General features: G+C 49.9%; 1 protein-coding gene across 1 annotated transcript in view; it reads left to right on the top strand.

Annotated features, from left to right (window-relative positions):
• Positions 1 to 393: 393 nt before the first annotated feature.
• The window catches only part of LOC131903476 (SH3 and multiple ankyrin repeat domains protein 2-like), a 398,315-nt gene continuing 378,364 nt past the window's right edge, over positions 394 to 20,344 (top strand). The window contains exon 1 of the mRNA XM_059254102.1: positions 394 to 600. Within this exon, the coding sequence (XP_059110085.1) occupies positions 394 to 600 (207 nt within the window). The remainder of the gene's footprint in view (positions 601 to 20,344) is intronic.

Genomic DNA, 20,344 nt, shown 5'->3' with positions numbered 1-20,344 from the left:
CGTTCTTTCCCCCTCCTGCTGCCACTCTGGCCTCAAAGAAAAACCAGAGGTAGCTGTTCCTCCAATGTGGGCAGCTTCAAACTGCCACTGCGGCCACCCGGTAAATCCCCATAGTCGTGGCCACTGCCGCAGCCAGCGGGAACTCCTTCAGAGAAGCTTCAGCACAGTGTGAGGGACCTCCCTGGTTCTGGTCCTGACTGATGCCTCTGCCCAGGCCCAAGGGAGGAGGAGGGATGTGCCCAGTTCTTTCCACCTTTAGGGGTCTGACATACAAGCACGTGGGTGCCATGGACTGGCGGTCACATTGGCAGACTCACGAACTAGTCTCCATGGGCCCCTGGGTTCGTATTTATTTATTCTCCTTTCTCTTTCCTTCACAGAGATCCAGGCACCATGCCACGCAGCCCCACATCCAGTGAGGACGAGATGGCCCAGAGCTTCTCCGACTATTCCATGGGCTCAGAGTCAGACAGCTCCAAAGAAGAGACCATCTATGACACAATTCGGGCCACCACAGAGAAGCCAGGCGGCGTGAAGATGGAGGAGAGCCAGGGCAACACCCTTGTGATTCGAGTCCTCATCCAGGATCTGCAGCAGACGGTGAGCCCCCCCTACCCCCCAGTGCAGCAGCGTGCACTTCCACGCTCTGTTCGGATCTGTGTCTAGCCAGCATCAACTGTGGCTTCAACGGTGACTGTGGGGGGCTCTGGCCCACCCTGGGCCTGCAGGCTGGTGTTCCAGACCTGTGCTCCCGTGTAGTCTAAGATGTTTCTCACCCCCAGCCCCCCTCCTTCCGTCCTACTGCAGCCTACAATATTCATTGAGCACTCTCCATTCATTCTCCATTGCTATAATGGAACCTTGTGGCAGGGAAATTTATAAAGAAAAGAGGTCTATTTGGGCTCATTGGTTCTAGAAGGCCAAGGTCAAAGGCTATCCTTGGTGGTGGCTTCCTACTTAGCAGAGTCCCAAGGTGAGCCAGGGTGTCAGAGGCAAAAAGTGGGGGGTTGTGTGCATGCTTCTGTCTGATGTTTCTCCCTATTCTCCCGTAACTATCAGGATTTGACAGTTGGATCCCCCCTCACTCGACTTCACCTAATTCTAATTGCTCCCCCAAAGTCCTACCTCCAAACATCATCATGGGATTTAGTTCCCATACTTTTCATACTTTGAGATAGAGATTAGATCTGAAGCCTAGAACCCTAAGGGGATACTCAAGCCACGTCCAGGCCATAGTAAGCACCTTTTGCTGGGTCAAGCCTCTAGGCCCCAGACTTCAGAGCAAATGGCCCACAGGAGCCATCCCTAGTCTTATAGATGAAGTTCAGTGGTGAGCGCATCAGCCAGCAGTGTTTAGGATGCCTCAGCAGAGAGGTAGCCAGCTGCCTCTTTTCCGCTGCTCACAGCTCATGTAGACAGCCTGTACCCTCCCATTCCTGGAGGTAGGGAGCCTGATCTGAGTGTACCTCACTTCCCTACCCTGCTCTGGTCACTACCTGCTTGTCCCTCAGTCCTGGGCCCAGTCCTGGGTGTCCCCAAAATCCTCGGGCCACAGCTTGCCCATGCTGATCATCCTGCTCTGTCCCTGGGGATGGGCTTGCTCCCTGAGGATGTTGACTTCTGCTGCTTGGGTTGGGGAGCAGAGGCAAGCTAGATGTGATAGATGGCCATGGATGCCGTGTTTAGATGGGACTTCCCGGGAGGTTCCTGGGCCTGGTGTTTTGCCATTTTTCTCTGCCTTTCTTCTTCCTTGTTCTTCAGCTCCTTGGGGCTTTTCTGATGAAGCTGGAAGCTCACAGCAGAGATAAGCTTCAGTCCTCATGAGGGGTGGGAGGGATGTGAATTGCTGGTGCTTTGCTGGTCTGGGCTATCGGGCTCTGGCTCTGCTGGGGCATGACACAGGGTCATGCAAGGGCCTTTTGAGAATCTGCTCCGTGTCTGGGTGTCTGTGACAAGAGGGAATGCCATTTAATTACAAACCAGGAGAAGTGGTGAGGAGGTGCTCTGGGATGACAGGGTGAAGGAAGTGAAGTGGGGTAGTGGGGTGATGGGGGGGTGGAGGTGGGGGATTGAGTGGTAGGGTAATAAGGTGAATCAGATGGGAGATGAGTTGTTGGGGGATGGGATAGAGGGGTAATGGGGGTGGGAGTGGGGCAGTAGAGTGTGAAGTGAGGGAGATGGGGGCTAGGGTAGTGGGTGGCGGGTAAAGCAGGTGAGGTGGGGTGGCATCTCTCTAAGCTGCCATTACCCAGCTCCTGAAGACAGGCTGTGGGGAGGGCTGCGTGGGTGTGGATCACACACACACACACACACACACACACACACACACACTATTCATTAATGAACATCTCTGACATTATTCATTTGAATTTAAATGGAGGAAAAGCCAGTGAGGAAACAATGAACATTCATCTTTTTTTGTTGTTGCTCCAAGAAAGATGGTGTCCAAGGACATCTAGAGGGAAGCATTATTACACCCACAAAGAGGGATAGATTTTCCTATTTCCCGTTAGATTCCCCCTTTGGCTGTGCTTTTCCTGGGCCACTTCTGGATAAATGAAGCTGATTGCTGAACTGAACTTACCCTCCAACTCCCAGACTCTTGGATCAGCGCCCCTTTCCTCCTCTCCACGGGGAGAGGAGATGGGAGGCTCTCATCCATGCAGACACTTGGGGATTCAGGTTCCTTCACTTGGTAGCCAGGCCTTTCCCAGGGTCCTCCACATCCTCCTCTGTCTTGAAAGTGAGGGATGGAGAGGGTGAACTGGCAAGTGTTTCACTTTCTTGTGTTCCCCAGCTTCCTTAGAGGGTCACTTAATTGCAGACTGGGCCTTGGAGGGTTTGATGAGCAGTAACTGGCTATTCATACTTCCCTCCCTCCACCCCCACCCCATGCCCCGGCTGGTTTTCCCTCTTCTTCTGGTAAGGGCTCTGCTTGCAGACATCGCATATCTTACTTAACACTCAGCACAGCCTGCACCCAAGCACCCCAGAGTCACCCTGACTCTCTTCCCACCTCAATGCTAGGAAAGGTCAGAGGACTTTGCAGCGGCCTTCTCTTTGGCAGGTTCCTGTTTTATGTACCGGTGCATTGGGCAGAGTTCATTGCTGAAGGCAGAGCCTCCTTGTGAATGGGAACATCCTCCTGGGCCTCCATGTGTGGTCTGCCTGCTCTGTGAAGACACTGTGGTTCATGCTGAGGTTGAGGCATGGATGCTGAGCTCAGGGCCAGTGGCGCTGGAACCCAAACCCATGGGACACCGTGTCTTCCTAAGCTCAGCCTTCCTGAGCTTTAGCTCTTTAGCACCCTACTGGAAACCTATTTATCAACAAATTAATTAATTTTACATGCTTGCATGGTGTGTGTGTGTGTGTGTGTGTGTGTGTGTGTGTGTGTGTGTGTGTGTTTGTACATGCGTGAGCCTGTGTGCACACATCGTTTCTATGTGGATGTCAGAGGGCAACTTTGCAGGAGTTGGTTCTCTCCTATCACGTGGGGCTCAGGGGTCAAACCCAAGTCATCAGTCTTGGTGTTAGGTGCTTTTACCCACTGGGCCATCCCACTGGCCCTGGAAGTCTATTTTAAGTGGGGTGTGGAGGTATGGGGAGGGGTGTGTGTGGTGGGGGAGGAATCTCCAGAACAACTTACACAAAAAAATGTGAAAATCACAGCATAGAACATGTGGCAGTATGGACCCCTGTTTACAGAGCAAGAGCTGCCACCAGGGTACTAGAGGGTGTGTGTGTGTGTGTGTGTGTGTGTGTGTGTGTGTGTGTGTGTGTACAGCTAAGATTTTTTTTCCTGCTTTGTTCACATCTGAAAAAGAAAGTATTTAGGAATTGTAAATCAGTTCTCTTAGGTTGGCTTATTCCCAGGCAGAGCCCACAAACAGTGAGGGCGACAGCATTTTGAAATGTCCCTCTGTCACCTTTGGTTCAGATGTTCATTATCCTCTATTTCGTAGTTCGGGGCCCAAATTGTTCCTCCTGATTCAGCCACTAGACTACAACTGTTGGTTGTTGTTGTTAAGTTTTTGGAAATAGGGTCTCGCACAACCCTGGCTGGCCTTGAATTCACTAAGTGGCTGAAGAAGATCTTGAACTCCTGATCCTCCTGCCTCCAGATCCCAAGTCCTGGGATTATAGGCATGACCACCATATTTGGTTTCTGTGGTGCTGAGGGCAGAGCCCGGGGATGAGTTGCTCCCTAGCTCCTAGAAAGTGTTTATTATTATTTTTAAATTTGTATTTTGAATTGTGTGTATGTGTGTGTGGAGAGATAGAGATAGAGATAGAGATAGATTGATAGATAGATAGATAGATAGATAGATAGATAGATAGATAGATAGATAGATAGAGAGAACACGAACATATTCTGGAGGAGTCAGAAGAGGGCATCAGTCCTCTTGGAGCTGGGCTGCCTGACATGGGTGCTGGGAACTGAATTCAGGTCCCCTGCAAGAACAGTACAATCCCTCCAGCCCTGAAGTGGTTATTGTTGGTCCTTCCTGGAAATGTGGATTTGCTTGTCCTTCCTCGCAAGGCAGTTTCCTGGTGTTCTGTGCCATATCCTGTATTGCCAACCTGTTCCTGTCTACGTCAGAGGAACCAGCTAGCCTCACTCTGGGACTTTCTTCTCCATGTCTGCATCTCAGCCTCTCTCTGTTGAATTTTCTGGTGTCTCTGTGTCATGCATTTGTCTGGACGGGTCTGTCCCCAGGACTCTCTGATCTGGAGTAGCTCTGATTGGCTGACTCTCTTCAGTTTTCATCGCTCCACACTGCTTCTGACAAGTATTCTCCAGAGCTGTTGTTTGGCACATGTTCTGATGTCTGATTATTTCCCTCCTGAGTATAATGTTTCTTAAGACAGTTGTTCCTCTATGGGGTGAGTTTTCACTCAGCAGAAGGTGGCTGGCTCTCTCTCCACCATTCCCTTCTCTGCCTTCATTGCTGCCTAGGCCATCCCTCCCCACCCCACTCCAGCCAAGTGACCGCAGCTCTGCCCTGTGGATCCAAGAGCACATGAGTGAATCCTCTCAGCTCTCTTGTAAAGTTAGGTATATCAGTCTGTCTGTCTGTCTTTACACATTAAAGATGTGGGGGTGGGGTGGGGGCAGGCATCTCTCCTTTCTTTTTTCTCTAAAGATTATTTTAAATGCTTTTCCTTGGGAAGTCCCCTGACCAGAGACTTAGTCTCATCCTCACGGATGGACCCCCCCCCCCACCTCATCACTCCGTGAAGAGCCCTGTCTAAAGGGTCTCCCAACAGCTGGTTCCATAACCTTGTCTCCCACCCAAGGAAGGGAAAGGAGCCTCAGTGAGAGGGAAGAGGCGCGAGACGCGTCTTCTACCACAGCCTTCTGCTTCTCTGCTTCTCTGCAGCTCATTGGATAGGTCCTGTGATGCCCTAGACTCCTCCGGGCACTTTCTAGGCTGGCTTCTGCATTTTGGATCATTTATTCTGACTTACTAGGTTCCCAGAGACTGTATTTCCATGATGGCCTCCAAAGTAGAGAGCCCTTGACCTGCCACCCATTCAAGCTATCCTTGCATTAGAGTGTTTTAAGCGGTAAATCTTTATTTTCCAGAATTGCTTATTGACATAGCCATGCATGCTGTGGACTGTGAGAGCACTCCAGGGTGCAGACCTAGGACCTGAAGATCAAAGTTGGGAGGACAGAGGAGGTAGTGAGGGTTAGGCTGCCGGGGGCAGGTACAGACCGTAGTACACCCCTTCCATGCTGGGGTGTGTCCCCAGGATGGGCGGGCCTACTCCACCCAGGCAGGATGCAGTCTTACCTTGAGCTGATCCTGACACAACTCATCCCTGTAGGTATGTCCCACACAGGAGAAATCCCAGTGTGCCATAATTATACCAAAAGATACTGAGTGCCTTCCTGAATGCTGACCTTATGACAAATACCACACTAAGGTCTTGAATGGGTTCTGTGTATCTTTGTAGCAACCCTGAGCTTGGTAGTGTGTCTGAGCATCTTAGTTAACACATCTACGGAGAGGGCCAGCATCTCAGGTATTCAAATGGAACCTTCAGGATCCACAGCTGGGAGGAGACAGAACCATACAGCCTGCTCCCTCCTGGTCGCCAGGGAGACTCAGGATGTGCTGGAGTTTTTAATTAGGTTTTTTTTTTTTTTGATAACACATAAAGAAGTGGGTTTTCTTGTGACATTTTCTTAACACATGCCATTAAACTTTGTTCTTATTCATCTTCACTCGTACTGTCTCTCCCTGCCCCTCTCCCTCCCCCCGTCCCTCCCTGCCCCCTCTCTTTTCCCCTCTGTCCCTCCCTGCCCCCTCTCCCTTCCCCCTGTCCCTCCCTGCCCCCTCTCCCTCCCCCGTCCCTCCCTGTCCCCTCTACTTCCCCCATCCCTCCCTGCCCTCTCTACCTTTCCCTGTTCCTCCCTGCCCCCTCTACCTCCCCCATCCCTCCCTGCCCCCTCTCCCTCCCCTCACTCTTCTTCCCTGTCCCACCTCTACCTTCCCTCACCTCTACCTTCCCCCCACTATCCCTCCAACTGTCCTTCCCTGTCCCTCTACCTCTTTGTTGGTCTCCTTCCTCCTCCCAAATAGCCTCCATCTTCTCCCCACTCACAATACCCTTTCTACTCCCCACCCCGCCACACATTTAAATCTAGATTGTTTATATGAGAGAAAGCATGCAATATTTGTCTTTTTGAGTCTGGCTTATTTTGCTTAACAAAACAATCTCCAGTTTCATCCATTTTTCCTACAAATGTCATGTTTTCATTCTTTATGGCTGTATAAGATTCCATTGCATATATACACCATATTTTCTTTATTCATACATCTGACATGAGTAAGCTGTTGTGAATAGCATAGCAGCAAACATCCCAATCTGTAGAAGGAATATGGAGGATCAGAAGGGAGCCGGTGAGAGGGAGAGCAGATGGTCTGGGGTCTAAAAACACCCAGAACAAAAGGCTCATGATGCGTCCACTGACTGCCAGGTACTCAGACCTGGTTTACACATGGAACTCAGTATGGGAAGGTGGCCGGTGAGCAGCCTGTGTGGAAAACAGTCCTGGAACCGTGGTCTTGCTTACTGTTTTCACTTCGCATGTGCTTCTACCCTGGAAGGTCCACTGAGTTATCCCTGCTGCCATAGTATTCCTTAGCAGCCAGGATGGGTCAGGTGACTGGGGAAGGTTCACAGGACTCTGAGTGTAGGTACAGTAAGATATAGCTTGGGCAGCCCCAGCACTGACATCTGCAAGCCCAGGTTTCCTGCCTGCTTTGACCAGTTCCTGGCTGGTGACCTTCACCGTGATGCAGACCTATTTCTCCCACAAGTCTTGCATCTGCTTGCACCCACTGGCATTACCGGGCATGCTGGGAAGGGATACCTTGGACACCTCTACTGAAGACTGGACTTGCAATAGCACTTTGTAACCGGAAGGGCCCCTCAGGAGCGTAATCAGTTTTGGAACTTTCTGAAGACCATTTCACTTCATTTTGTTCAAGACAAACAAAACCCCTGGAGGCAGAGACAGGCACTCCCACGGGTATGAGTTGTCAGCAACAGAGCGGACATTGTTCCCGCATGCCGTCCCTTGCGGGCTAAGTCCTCCGTCTAGCTGGGGACATGACACAGTTCCTGGAATCCTGCCCAGAGGAGCTGCATAGAGCTGCCAGCCAGCTTGCCCCAGGGGGCCCCAGTGCCTGTACACTGGGTGGTGGTGCTTGGAGAGGCTGTGGGACTGTCCTTCACTGCCCCCCACCCCCAAGGCCCAGCCCCGCTGCCTCCTGTTGCTTGCTATTTCTGAGATCACAACTCCAGTGAGTCCTAAGCTTTGGGCCAGCAGAGCCTAGGGCAGTGTTGACAAAGCGCCCTAGAGCCCTGGCTGAGCAGGGCTTGGGGGGTGGGTTTAGAGGACAAGCAGGAGTTGGCGAAGGGTGCCGGGTGCATGTCGAAGCATAGTTTTGCATCATTCCAAATGTGGTGTGCTACTGGCACTGGCCATGCAACTTGGCCTTTTAAAAAGTGGCATGTGCCCAAATCAATGCCGAGTGAAGTGGGCTCTTCTGTTATATTTTTGGAGAATGGCGAATGAGGGAGTGGGTACAGCGCTGGCTGTGGCTGAGCAGCACAGCAGCACTGATTGAACCCACCTTTGTCCTAGGGAGGTGGAAGAAGAGCATTGTATGTATGGGGGGGCAGGGCTTGAGGGTTCTCAGCAGCAGCCCCTCAACCTCCAGTCAGACTTGGCACCAGGAGCTCAGCCAAAGCTAGTCAAAACCCCCATGTCCTCCACCCGGCCACCGTGGCTCATCTTCTGGCAGCCGCTGCAGGGAAACGAGGCTGGCCCCTTTTGCCTTAATTAGTACTTCCATTTATGACATAGATGTATCTTCCTATGGGGTATTTCATTTAGCAAAGAGCTTTTCAGCTACCACCCTGACCCTCTTAAAGACTATTTATTGCAGTTCATCTGTCCTCTCTCTTTGTTTGGCTCTCTCTGTCCCTGTCTCACTCATGTCCCTCCCCAAAGCCACTGCTCCAGATTTGACACTCCTAGAAGTCTCTGCCTCTCCATCTCCTGCCTCCCCCGCCCCCACCTCACATCAGCCCCCATCTATCCGTCACCTGCTTCCGAGTGGTCCATCCAATATGCCTGACTCAGAAATACCCTTGACCATTGTGCTTGTCCGTGAGGTTGAACTGGAGCTCCAGGCACAGTCCCGTCATCTCCGTCTTGTGCTTTTGGTCACAGGCAGGTGACTGTCAGGCTGGCTTTTCAGATATAAAATTTATTGTGCTTTTGAATACCAGGGAAACTCAGCTTACTGTGAAGACGCTTGAACCCATGTCCCTGTCCAGTGGCTGAGAACAAAGGACCATGGGGTGGCCATCCATGGCGAAAGTGTGCAGGAAGGCTGGCACCCAACTTAATCTCCTTGACCAGCCATTTGAACACTGTTCTTGGCCCCAGGGGAGTAGAGAATGTGGCACTTCTTCCAAGGCTCATGGTGTCTGTGCTTTTGGAACACAGGCAGCTGGTCTGCGTGGTGGGGGCTGTGAGGCACGATGGCACTTTCCTTCTATGTCAGGCAGGTTTGTTCTGGGTTGTTTAAGATGTACCACAGAGGGTGTGGCTCCATGTGGCTTACCCTTTCCCTTGTTCCCTACAGCATCATAACACTTGTCATTAAATTTTGGGCTAATGACTAAGTGTTCCAGCTAAGTCACTAATGGGGAGGCCCCCAGTGGAGGGTCTGGGTCCACAGTGCCTGGCTCCCCAGCTAAAGCTCCTAGTCCCACCATCTAGCTTGGATCTAAACTTGCAGGCAGCTTACAGCTCACAGCTCACCATTCCCAGTCTGATTCCTGACAGCGGCTCCTACCTGTAGAGTCCCTTCCTCTGGAATCCCAGCTCTCCCCTGCCCATGTCATTATCTTCCCTATCTAGCTCAGGGACACCTGGCTCCCTGCATCATCTGTCTGGCATGTATCCCTAGCTCACTTTCTGCCCTGAACCCTGGACCCACCACATCCCCAGTATAACAACATCTCATCAAGCGAGAGCTCACTTCTCTTGGACACTTTGTGGAAAGCACAGAGGCCCCTGGCTGAGTCTGGGAGCGGCCTGGGCCATGGCCCTTCCCTTCCTCCTTCTTGTACCCATACACCTGGCCCAACTCTGAGCTTCTCCCTCACCAGGGTTACCTTTAAAAAAGACTGCCCCCAAACAGCCAGAACAGCTTTATTGGTTTATAACTTTTATAGACCACCGAGTCTGTTTGTTTTAAGCATGCTGGTTAAGAGTTTCTAGTAAATTTAGCAAGCTGTATGCCCATTTCCTCCATCTAGGTTTGGGGCATTCCACCACCCCAGGAAGATCCCTCACACTACTTCCAGCCTGACAAATTCGTATCTACCCTCTATGTCTGTGGCTCTTCCTGTTCTGGACATTTCCAGGTAGATCAGGCCACACAGTCTGTGGCCTCAGTGACTGGAGCATCACTCAGCAGTATGGGGGTCACTGCCTTTATTCAGCTCTTTGAGAACTTCTTCCTGCCCCAGAGGGAGCTCAGACATTCCTCTATCCAGGCAGATACTCCACCTGACTTTCTCAGGTCTGTAGCGCTCTTGAGTTGTGATTTCTCTCACAATGCCTGAGGAGCTCTTTGCCCAGTGTCTATCTCCCTTGGTTCCCTGTGTGTTTTGCTAATGTAGCCACAGCTGAGACACCACACTAAAGCCTGGCTGGAGGGCCTGGGCTCACTTAAGCCTCCCCTGTCAGTCAAGAAGGGACATTTGAGTGAAGCCCCGAGCGATACATTTACTAGGGAAGATGTGTACCCAGAACTTCCTAAGCACAACTGGCCATGAAATCTGTGTGTTGAAGCCACAAAGGTGGCCACGTGCTGTGGCTGAGGGAGGCAAGCATAGAGGCGGACTGAGACATGACCATTGTGTGGTGGTCTGGGTGGCCGAGTGAGTTCTGTTCAGAGCATGTGACTTGACTAAATTTGTCCACATGGCCTTGGCTGTTGTGGCTGGAGGAAGGCCAGAAGTAGAAGCAGATGGGAGACTCCTGAGAGTCAGGTAGAGGGCTGGCAGGGAAAGAGACTGCACATGCTCCAGATGACAGGACAGGACTGATAAGATCAGAGCCACCAGCTCTTACCAGAGAGTCCTGGGTGGAGGGGAGGAGTGTATAGACCCCCTAACAGTGACCTGTCAATCAGTTTGAAGTAGAATGCCTGTGTCATGGCAATTTCTGAGAACAGTTGCAAAACCCCATTTTCTTTCTTTTTTCCTCATTTTCATGTGTGTAGTATACACATATATGTTTGCGTGTGTGTGTGTGTGTATGTGTGTGAGTTGGAGTACTTGTGCTTGTGGAGGCCCAAGGGTGATGTAGGGAATCATCCTTGATTACATCTCTCCCACCTTGTTGTTGAAGCAGGGTCTCTCAGTCAAATGCAGAGCTCACCTATGAAGTGACTAGGCTCGCTAGGCAGCTTGCTCTGGGGATCCTCCTTCTGAGGATGGGACTATAGGGATCTGAACTTGGATCCTCATGCTAGCATGGCAAGTGCTTTGGCTGCTGATCATCTCCTCAGCCTCCACTTTCTTTCTTTAAAGAAATCTCATCATGCCAGGCAATAGTGGTGCATGCTTTTAATTCCAGCACTCAGGAGGCAGAGGTAGGGGGATCTCTGTGATTTCAAGGCCAGTCTGTCTACAGAGTGAGTTCCAGAACAGGCTCTAAAGCTACACAAAGAAACCCTGTCTCAAAAAAAAAAAAAAAAAAAAAAAAAGAGGAGGAGGAGGAGGAAGAAATCTCATCTCATCATAATTCATATAACTGCACAATTCATGGACAGTGTGTGCTTCCGTGAATCTTAGGGTATTCACAGGTGGGGGACACCACCTCCCTCATAGTGTTTTCTTAACCCTAGAAGAATCCATTCACCAGCTAACTGTCTATCCTCTCGTGGATCTCTCTGTAGCTTTTTCTGCTCTGCACATGCAGGGTAATTGGAGTCACGGGATGGTTGGACTGAAAGATGGAGACTCCGTAGGGTCCTGTCTCTCCTATTGGAGATATGTGTGTTCCCTCACATACCAACACTCACAAATCCACTGGGGTTCTTTGTTTCTTATCTTTAATTATTTTTTTCAGACAGGATCTTTCTATGTAGATCAGATTGGCCTTGAACTTCTGACAATTCCCCTGCCTCAGCCTCATCAGTGCTGGGACTGAAGGGGTAAGCCATCATACTGACTGACGTTTTAAACATCATGTGATAGTCTCCCTGATCGACTCCGACACACAGAACTCCTGTGTCAAAAGTTTCAACTATGCTGAGGGCTGCACTTCACTTTGCCCATCTCTCTCAGGATAGACTTTCCTTATACAGCTTTAAAATATTTATTTATCTAATCAATTTTATTTATTTTTGTTTATTTATTTATTTATTTATTTATTTATTTATTTATTTATTTATTTATTTATTTATGTGTATGTGCCCACGCATGTAGGTTATTGAGACCGAACTCAGGTCATCAGGCTTAGTGACCTCAGCCCCCTCTCTGGCCCAGAATGGACTCTCTTTTTTACTTGCTCAGTGCTCACCCAAAGGAGGTTTATTTGGGACTAAAGACTTGACTAGAGATTACTTACATGTGAATTTGATTAGGCACATTTTCTGCTCTAAAAGAAAAGCCACCCAACAGGACTGACATGATGCTTCATCTCCATTGCCAATTTGACTGGATTTGGAATCACCCGGGAGACACACCTTTTGGTGTCTGCGAGAATGTTTCCAGAGAGGCATCCAGGTAGCATCATTCCATAGGCTGGGGTCCTGGACTGAATAGAAAGAAGAAAGTTAGCAGAGCACCAGTGTTCATCTCTCTCTGCTTCCTGGCTGTGGATGTGATGTGACACTCCTGTGCCGTGCCTTCCCAACCATGATGGGCTGTGCCCTCAAACTGTGAGTCAGATGAACCCTCCCTTCCTGAAGTTACTTTTGTCTCAACAATGAAGAAAGTCACAGAAACAACTGGGTAGTAGATGACACTGATGATGGTCCTCATTTAGAGGTTTGGAATTTAAGGACAGTGGCCATAGCTGATGCCCAACCATCCAGCCAGGCCCAGGAGGCTGAGGATGCTTAAGAAGGATTTTATTCTTCATTTAAAGAAAATCTTGAAAATAATAAATATCGTGGGCTCTATGGTGTCTATTACACAGATCTGTGACCACAGGCAATCTTCACTTTTTAGTGAGCTTTCCTGATATAGTCTTTGTCCTCATTTCCAGTCCCTCTCCTCGGGGTCTGTCTCTCTCTCTCTCTCTCTCTCTCTCTCTCTCTCTCTCTCTCTCTCTCTCAGCAGTTTTGATATGTAGCCCAGGCTGGCCATAAACTCATGATCCTCCTGTCTCAGCCCCAAAAGAGCTGAGATCATAGGAATATGTCACCATGTACATCCCCTTATGTAGCTAAAGTTTTCCTGCCTGGCCCACAGTCAGGACAAATCTCTCTCACCTGCCAGTCCCACAGCCGCTCAAACCCGACTAAGTAAACACAGAGACTTATATTGGTTACAAACTGTATGGCCGTGGCAGGCTTCTTACTAACTGTTCTTACAGCTTAAATTAATCCATTTCCATTAATCTATATCTTGCCACATGGCTCGTGGCTTACCGGCATCTTCACATGCTGTTTGTCATCGTGGCGGCTGGCAGTGTCTCTCTGACTCAGCCTTCCACTTCCCAGCTTTATTCTCCTTGTCCCGCCTATACTTCCTGCCTAGCCAATGGCCAATCAGTGTTTTATTTATTGACTAATCAGCAACACATTTGACATACAGACCATCCCACAGCACCCTTACCCATCCATCTGCCCATACACCTATCCACCCACCAGCTCAATCATCCACCCCTTATCTGCCCATCCATCCATTCTTCTACCCACTTACCCATCCTCCCATTCTTGCAAACATCCAAGTGTCCATCCGTCCATCTATCCTTTTGTAGTATAGAAACTGATGCTTCTGATTTTGTGTCTACTTAGAGCGACTGCCCAGTGTGCTATGTAGTGGATAGCTGGGTCACTGTTGAGAGAGAGAGAAAGCATGGTGTCTGATTTTCTTTATCTCATCACTAAAACCAAAGGAAGCCCCCATCCCCATCTACTCGGCAGTGCTACCAGGATAATCCGTTTCCCCGTGCTTCAGCCGAGCAGTTCCACTTCACGGCTTTCATCATGAATTTGGTGTATCATAAGCTGTTTGAAAGAGAGCAGAGGCCCTGGGGTCCTGTCATGCAGGGAACTGAGGAAAGGCAACCTTGATCCTGTGGCTATTATTCCTCTCTCATGATGCCATTGCAACAGGCGGAGAGGGACTCGGTTTTCATACCTAACATTTTCAAACAACTAAAACGGGCTGAGCCAAGTCCCTTCTCTGTTGTCAGGATCCTGTGCTGCCCCTTCCTCTGCTGGATGTCAGGCTGGGGTTTTATATGCAAGGTCAGGTGACCTAGCTTACAGGGGTCTCGGAACCCAGACAGAATCAGCCAGCATGGTGTACTTTTCTGCTTAAGTTCACTGCTAATTCCCACTTAATTCTCTTTGAGAAAATAACTTCTCGGAATGGAAGCCTCGTCCTGGAATTACCCAAGTTCTATACGAAAACCCAGTGAATCCCTCATGGAGGTGGAATGCTGAGGCTCAGAGGCCAGGTTAAGCAAAGAGCATGTAGCACCTTCTCTGCTGGTGTCCCATGATGAGTTACCAGGAAGGTGATCCCGTCATCCATGTGAAAGCTGAGGGCAGGGCTGTCTTCTAACATCTTTGCTCTGTATTTGTATGTGAGGGGTACAGTCAAGAAACTCCATTGGGGGGAGGTTTTTATTATGAATAAGAGAGAGAAAATATCCAGAGGCATCTGGAAGAGTCCAGAGCAGAGAGAAAAGAGAGCAGACTGGACATGGCCAGGACTAGGGAAGTGGGAGAGAATAGTGGAGAGAGCAAGACATAGAGAATAGCGAGAAATAGAGCAGTAGAGATAGGAGGAAGGCAAGGAGAGGGTAAGAGAGAGAATAGCAAGAGTAGCTGGGTTATAAGGAGGATGGGTAGCTGCAGGGAGGGAAGCCTGTGAGCTGGAGGGAGTTTAGGGTAGAGGGGGAGATGAGAAGGGCTAGTGTGGGGGCTTTGAAATGGATAGCAAGTACCTGTGAGTAGGGACTGAGGAGCCTGGCAGCCAGCATGGGCTTTGATATGCTACCACAACTGCATGCCAATGGAGGCAGAGCCATGTACTTCCTGCCAGAGGCAAGGGGAATGACTGATTGGGGACGGAAAACACATTTCACGAGTTCCTGAGGAATGCTGGCTTTTATCTAGCTGCCAGAAATCCTTCTATAGTGCACCTTAAGCTCATTTCTGGATACATGGAGGGCCTGAGACCTAACAGTGTTATCAGAAATTTGGGGTTGTCATATGTGATTGGGTAAGTTGAGGGGTCCCCTCAGTTCTTAGTAGTGTTAATAAAAGAGTTTAAGAACAGACACAGAGAAAAGCTGGAGGTCCATCTTTTTAGTATTTAAAAGAAAAACCCCAGGTTAGGCAAGAAGTCTAGGTGCTTGCCCAGTGGAAGGAGATAGAGAAGAGGACGACACATGTAGGAAAAGCAGCTATGTGGTGGCAAGGAGGGTGTCAGAAAGAGTTAAAAAGGCCCAGGGTGCTGGATAAAGCTTCCTGAGGCTCTGGCCAGAGTCCCAAAGGAGCCAGAGGAAAGAAAAAGGAAATGTTACACGTTTCTGAGTCAGAGCTCAGATGAGCAAACCTGACGGAACCTAGGAACTACACAGAGAGCAGGGATTCTGTGAGGGAAAAGTATATTATCTTATTCAAGGGATAATTATTCCTCCCATATCCTTATCATGGCAAATGAGCTTTTCTGAGAGGTGTTCCCTTGGCCAGATGATTGGCTGGTTCTACTGGATTAACTGTTAGGGGACAAACAATGGTGTATCTCTACCTGGAGGTGGGTTGCATATTTATGACCAGAAGGAAACAGCTTCCTCTTAATGGGCCCCCAAGGTCACTCTTAAGAGTTGGATTTTCAGGATCCCCTCATCTTGTCTCTGACTCTGCTTCCCAGCTTGGCTGTTCCCACCTTGTCTCTACTCTGGTAGGTGAACTCCCTCTCCACCCCACCCCCAACTCCTACCACTTCCTGCCTGTGATTTGTTCCCACCTGGCCTGCCTCTCTTCTCCTGATTAGCTTGGATTAATCTCCCTCCTTCACTCTGTGCTACTGGAAGGGACTTGCAGCTTATAAAGAAAGCCTCGGGGTTCCCAAAGTTCCTGGCAGCTGTGTGGCTCTGGAAACGTGAAGGTTTGGGAGTGCCCCAGCTGGGATGCAGGGGTGTTGATGAGGATGGTAAGGGCTTTGTCAATGCACCTGACTCTCTGACTCAGGCCAGTCCCTCCACTTCACTTTATTGCTTTTACGCTGACTACGGTGGCCAGAGTCTGTCTACTTTGTGACATCTCTGCCTGAGAGAGTGGCTAAGGAGGAAAATTAACTCATCTTCAAGGAGCACACGAGCCCCGGTGGTCTGAGTGGCGCCTCTCAGTTCAGTCTCACCTTGGCAGTAGGAGAGGCTTCGCCACAGCATCAGATGGCTGCGGTTAAGCGTCTGCGATTGGAAGTGTTCTAATTGGAAAAGGGCATCCACAGCCACGGTCTCCTTCATCAAATTCTCAGAAGCAAGAGCCTGGCCCTTGGACTTCAGCATCATGGTGTTAGCCTGCCTTTCTAGGTCAAGGTCACCACTTCCTTTTAAAGTTTCAGGTGTTGACCCCAGTCATGTTTGGGCACTGACTGCCACAAGTCCCAGTGTGATTGATGGGCCTTTGCTCAAGGCAAAAACCATTTCATTTGGATGGCTGCACTTGTGAGCCAGTCACAGCATGGGTTGACCTTGGATTGCTGCTTTTCAGAGTTGCAGATAGTGCAGATTGCAGACAGACAGACAGCCAGGGCAAAAATCTTCCTCAGTGTACCTTGCCTCAGTTTCCACCAAGCCTTTCTTCAATACAGGTCATCCAAATGCATTGCAAGAGCTGAGGAGATGGCTCAGTTGGTAAAATGCTTGCCTTGCAAGCTCAAGGATCTGAGTTCAATCCCCACCATCCACATTAAAAAGCCAAGCATAGTAGTACACTTGTAATCCCAACTCTTGGAAGGCAGTGATGAGTAGATTCCTGGGGCTCACTGGCCAGCCAGCATTGCCTAATCAGTGAGTTCCAGGCTGGTGAGAAGAATGGGTCTTGTATCAGCACCTGCACGAATGTGCACTGTCACACACATGAACACACACACACACACACACACACACACACACACACACACACACAGCATAATGTAGAAATCAGTGATGATGTAGATGCTCAGCGCAGAGTGGTTTTCAGTGTGAAATGCAATTCCTTGTCAGGAGTATGTTAGGAGCACTCTGGGAGTGCTCTGTCTACACTTATGCCATGGTGTGATCTATGCTAGGGACCATGTTTCCAGCTCTGGTGATGGCCCCAGCTACCTTAGAACCCCTTCCCTGAATGCTTATCCTCAAGTTCTTTTGGTTTCTGCTGGGTTCCTCAGTCTAAGTGGGTGATTAAGTCTCAACTCAAGAACCAGAGTTAACAGAGGTGGAGGAGGCAGAGACCTGAGAGTATGTGTGTAATTCCAGCCTGGGGTTGTGGACCTTCCTGTCCAGGCTGCCCACTGTAATGAGACGTGTTTATACAGTGTGGTATTTACTGCTTTTCCTGCTTTGTCTAGATGCCCCCTGCCTTCACTGCAGTCTCGTGGAACAGTTCTTCTGCTCACTCGTCTCAGGCCCCAGATAGACATGAGCACTCTGGCTGGCTCTGTCCACAATGCTGCTGTGACTCAGAGCACTCATGTACAGGAAACTAGGGGCAGCCGCCCTTCTGCAGTGGTGGGCACACAGCCCCAGCACTGTGTTTTGTGCCCCACTGATGTTCATTCACGTGGGCTGGCAGGCAGGGCAGACCTGCCCCTCAACCCTCACCATGGGCACGTGCCCTCTGTGGGTTGCAGATATCTGCTCTTGGTCATCCAGTCATGCGTGTTATAGGATAGGTGCGACCTCTTCTGTTCTAATGTTGGAGACCCTAGGAGCTCGGAGGGCTTTCAAGAGGGGATTAGGGTAAAATAAGGTCAAAAGGAGTGACTCTGAGCCACATGACTGGGGTCCTAATAAGAAGCGGGGACCAGACATAGGGTGACCCTCGGAGGACAGGGAGAAGACTCTACTTGCAAGTCAAGGAGGCAGGTCTCAGGAGGAGCCAGTGCTGAGACACCTCCATCTGGGACGTCCAGCTCCCAGGACAGGGGGCACTGGATGTGTGCCATGTGGGCTGCGGCTCTGCTGCTGTGGGAACAAACTGATGCACAGTGAGAGACTGAAACACAGAGATGGGGCTTTTCTGGTTGGATTTGCCAAAGATCAAGACCCTCTGAGCCTTACCCTTGCAAAAGGGTTGGCAGACTATGGCCAGCAAGCATAGTGTGGGAGATTTGTTTTGGTGGCCTCCAAAGCTCCTGCCCTGTGCTGTGTAGCAGACCCAGCCTGAGTGTTTTCTCAACCTGTCTGCATGCATGCTAGCTTCTCGCTGCCTGTGCCTGAATATTTCAGTTTCTAGCTCACGTCTTGCAAAAACGGTTTCAAATGCATGATCACCAAATACAAGAGTGGGTATTTGGGGTGCAATCAAAGATGTCTGGGGCTCAGAGGGAGGGGCTCTGACTGCTCTTTGCGTTACAACACTCCATTCATCTTGGGTTTGACTTTGATGATGAATTTCATGGCTGGAGGAATCTGTGTCCTACACTGTTTAGCATCCTGACCAGCTGCAGCTCACACTTGTAGCTTGTAGATTTGGGTGGGTGTATTAAATACGTTTCTATTGCTGTGATGAAACACCTGACCTGACCAAAGCAACTTACAGAAGAAAGAGTTTATTTGTGTTTATGGTTCCAGAGGGATGCGAATCCATGATCGCAGAGTGGAGGCGTAGCAGCGGAAGCTGGAAGCTCAGAGCGAGAAGCAGAGAGCGTGAACTAGTAGTAATGGTGCAAGTCTTTTAACTCTCAAAGCCCCGCCCCCAGTGACGTACTTCCTCCAGCAAGGCCATACTTCCTAAACTGTCCAAACCGCACTGCCAACTGGGGAGCAGATATTCAAACGAGGGACAAACCACCGCAGTGTTGTTGCCCCACTCAGGAGCGTTTCCATAACTAAGTGAGACAGCACTTAGTGTGGGGCCATTATCACAAGTAGCAGAGTCACCTCATCCTCAGCGTGGTCAGGAAGAAATCTAGGCCTTCCTTTCCTCTTGGTTCTGACAAGAGAATTCTCTTCAGAAATGTTTTCTCTGATGCAGGGCAATTCCAGCAGCATTTGAAAGCTTCTGTGAGGTGACGCGGAAAAGTCAGAGTCCTTCGTCCTCCCTCATCCCCACTCATCTCCTGGGAGCTCAGGAGGAGTTGGGAGCACCAGGATCAGCTGAGGGCTGAGTGTTTCTGAGAGAGAGGGAAGCAGGGCTGTGTCTTGGCAGATGGTGTGGGTGACTTGGTGAGGAAGGACAGCCATCTGTTTGGTGGAAGAGGGACATGTGGGGACCCCAGCTCTTAGGCCACAGGTAAACTCAGGGTGACAGAAGACACAGAGGGAGGGAGGGCAGGCTGTGGAATCTCATGTCCAAGAGTTCATCCTAGTTCTCTTGTTGATGGTAGGAGTGAGGCCTGAGAATGGGTGGGGAACAGGGGGAGGGGGTGATGTGAATGCAGGGTTCACTGGTGTAGAAGCTCAAGTTAGGCTTGGGTTCCATCATCCATGGTTGATTTAGGGATGTTACAGCATCTTCCACAGGCTCATATGTTTGAAGACTTGGTCCCCAGCTAGTCATGCTGATGTAGGAGGCTGTGGGACCCCTAGGGAGAAAGTGGGCCACTTAGTGGGTGGGCCTTGAGGTTCATAGCCTGGCTCCACCTACTTTCTGTCTTGACTCTGCTTCCCTGTCTGCCCACACATGAGGAAGCTCCTGCTGTCTCAACACAGGCCACTCCTGCCACCATGCCTTCTCTACCATGAGGGACCAAATCCTCTTAAACTGTGACTTCCCACTTCAGGTGCTTCTGTGGACTATTCTGTCACAAAGATGAAGATAGTAACTAATACTTTGGGCTGCTCAGTTGGGGGCTGCCATCCATCCAGTCCTGCTGTGGTGACATGGTCTGGGTACATTGGTTTCTGGTAAGCACATGTGATACTGCTGGACTGAGTCACTAGCCCATCGCTGCTAGAGGTGAGGGCTCCTTCCCAGTGTTTTTAGTTCTGAGAATTTATGTTGAGGTGGACATCTTCAGTCCAGTGTTGTGTTGTCCTTCTGAGGGCTCTCCTCTGTGTTTCTGTGCTTGCCAGAGGTACCCAGCATGGGTAACAGCTGCAGCACAGTTCCATCTGGGTCCTCAGCACCAGTGTGCAGACTTCTGTTACTTTATGTTTTGAAAAAGATGTTTGATCTTCCAAACCTTGTTCCTCTTTATGGGGACTAAACTGTGTCCACTGGGGGTCTCAATGTCCAACACTGGGCAAGTTTACTAGAAACTGGAAAATCTGAGCAGAAAATAGTGTTTTCCTGATGTAGGCATGCCCTGAACATCAGTTTCCTTGGGCAGCATAATGATTATTGGCACCTTCCTGTTTTGCTTGCTCTGTAGTTGGTGTGATCAGCTATGGAGAAGTATAATA

Source organism: Peromyscus eremicus, chromosome 1 (assembly GCF_949786415.1).
Source record: "Peromyscus eremicus chromosome 1, PerEre_H2_v1, whole genome shotgun sequence".
Lineage (NCBI taxonomy): Eukaryota > Metazoa > Chordata > Mammalia > Rodentia > Cricetidae > Peromyscus > Peromyscus eremicus.
The sequence above is the reverse complement of the archived record's forward strand: the minus strand, read 5'-3'. Positions and strand labels throughout refer to the sequence as shown.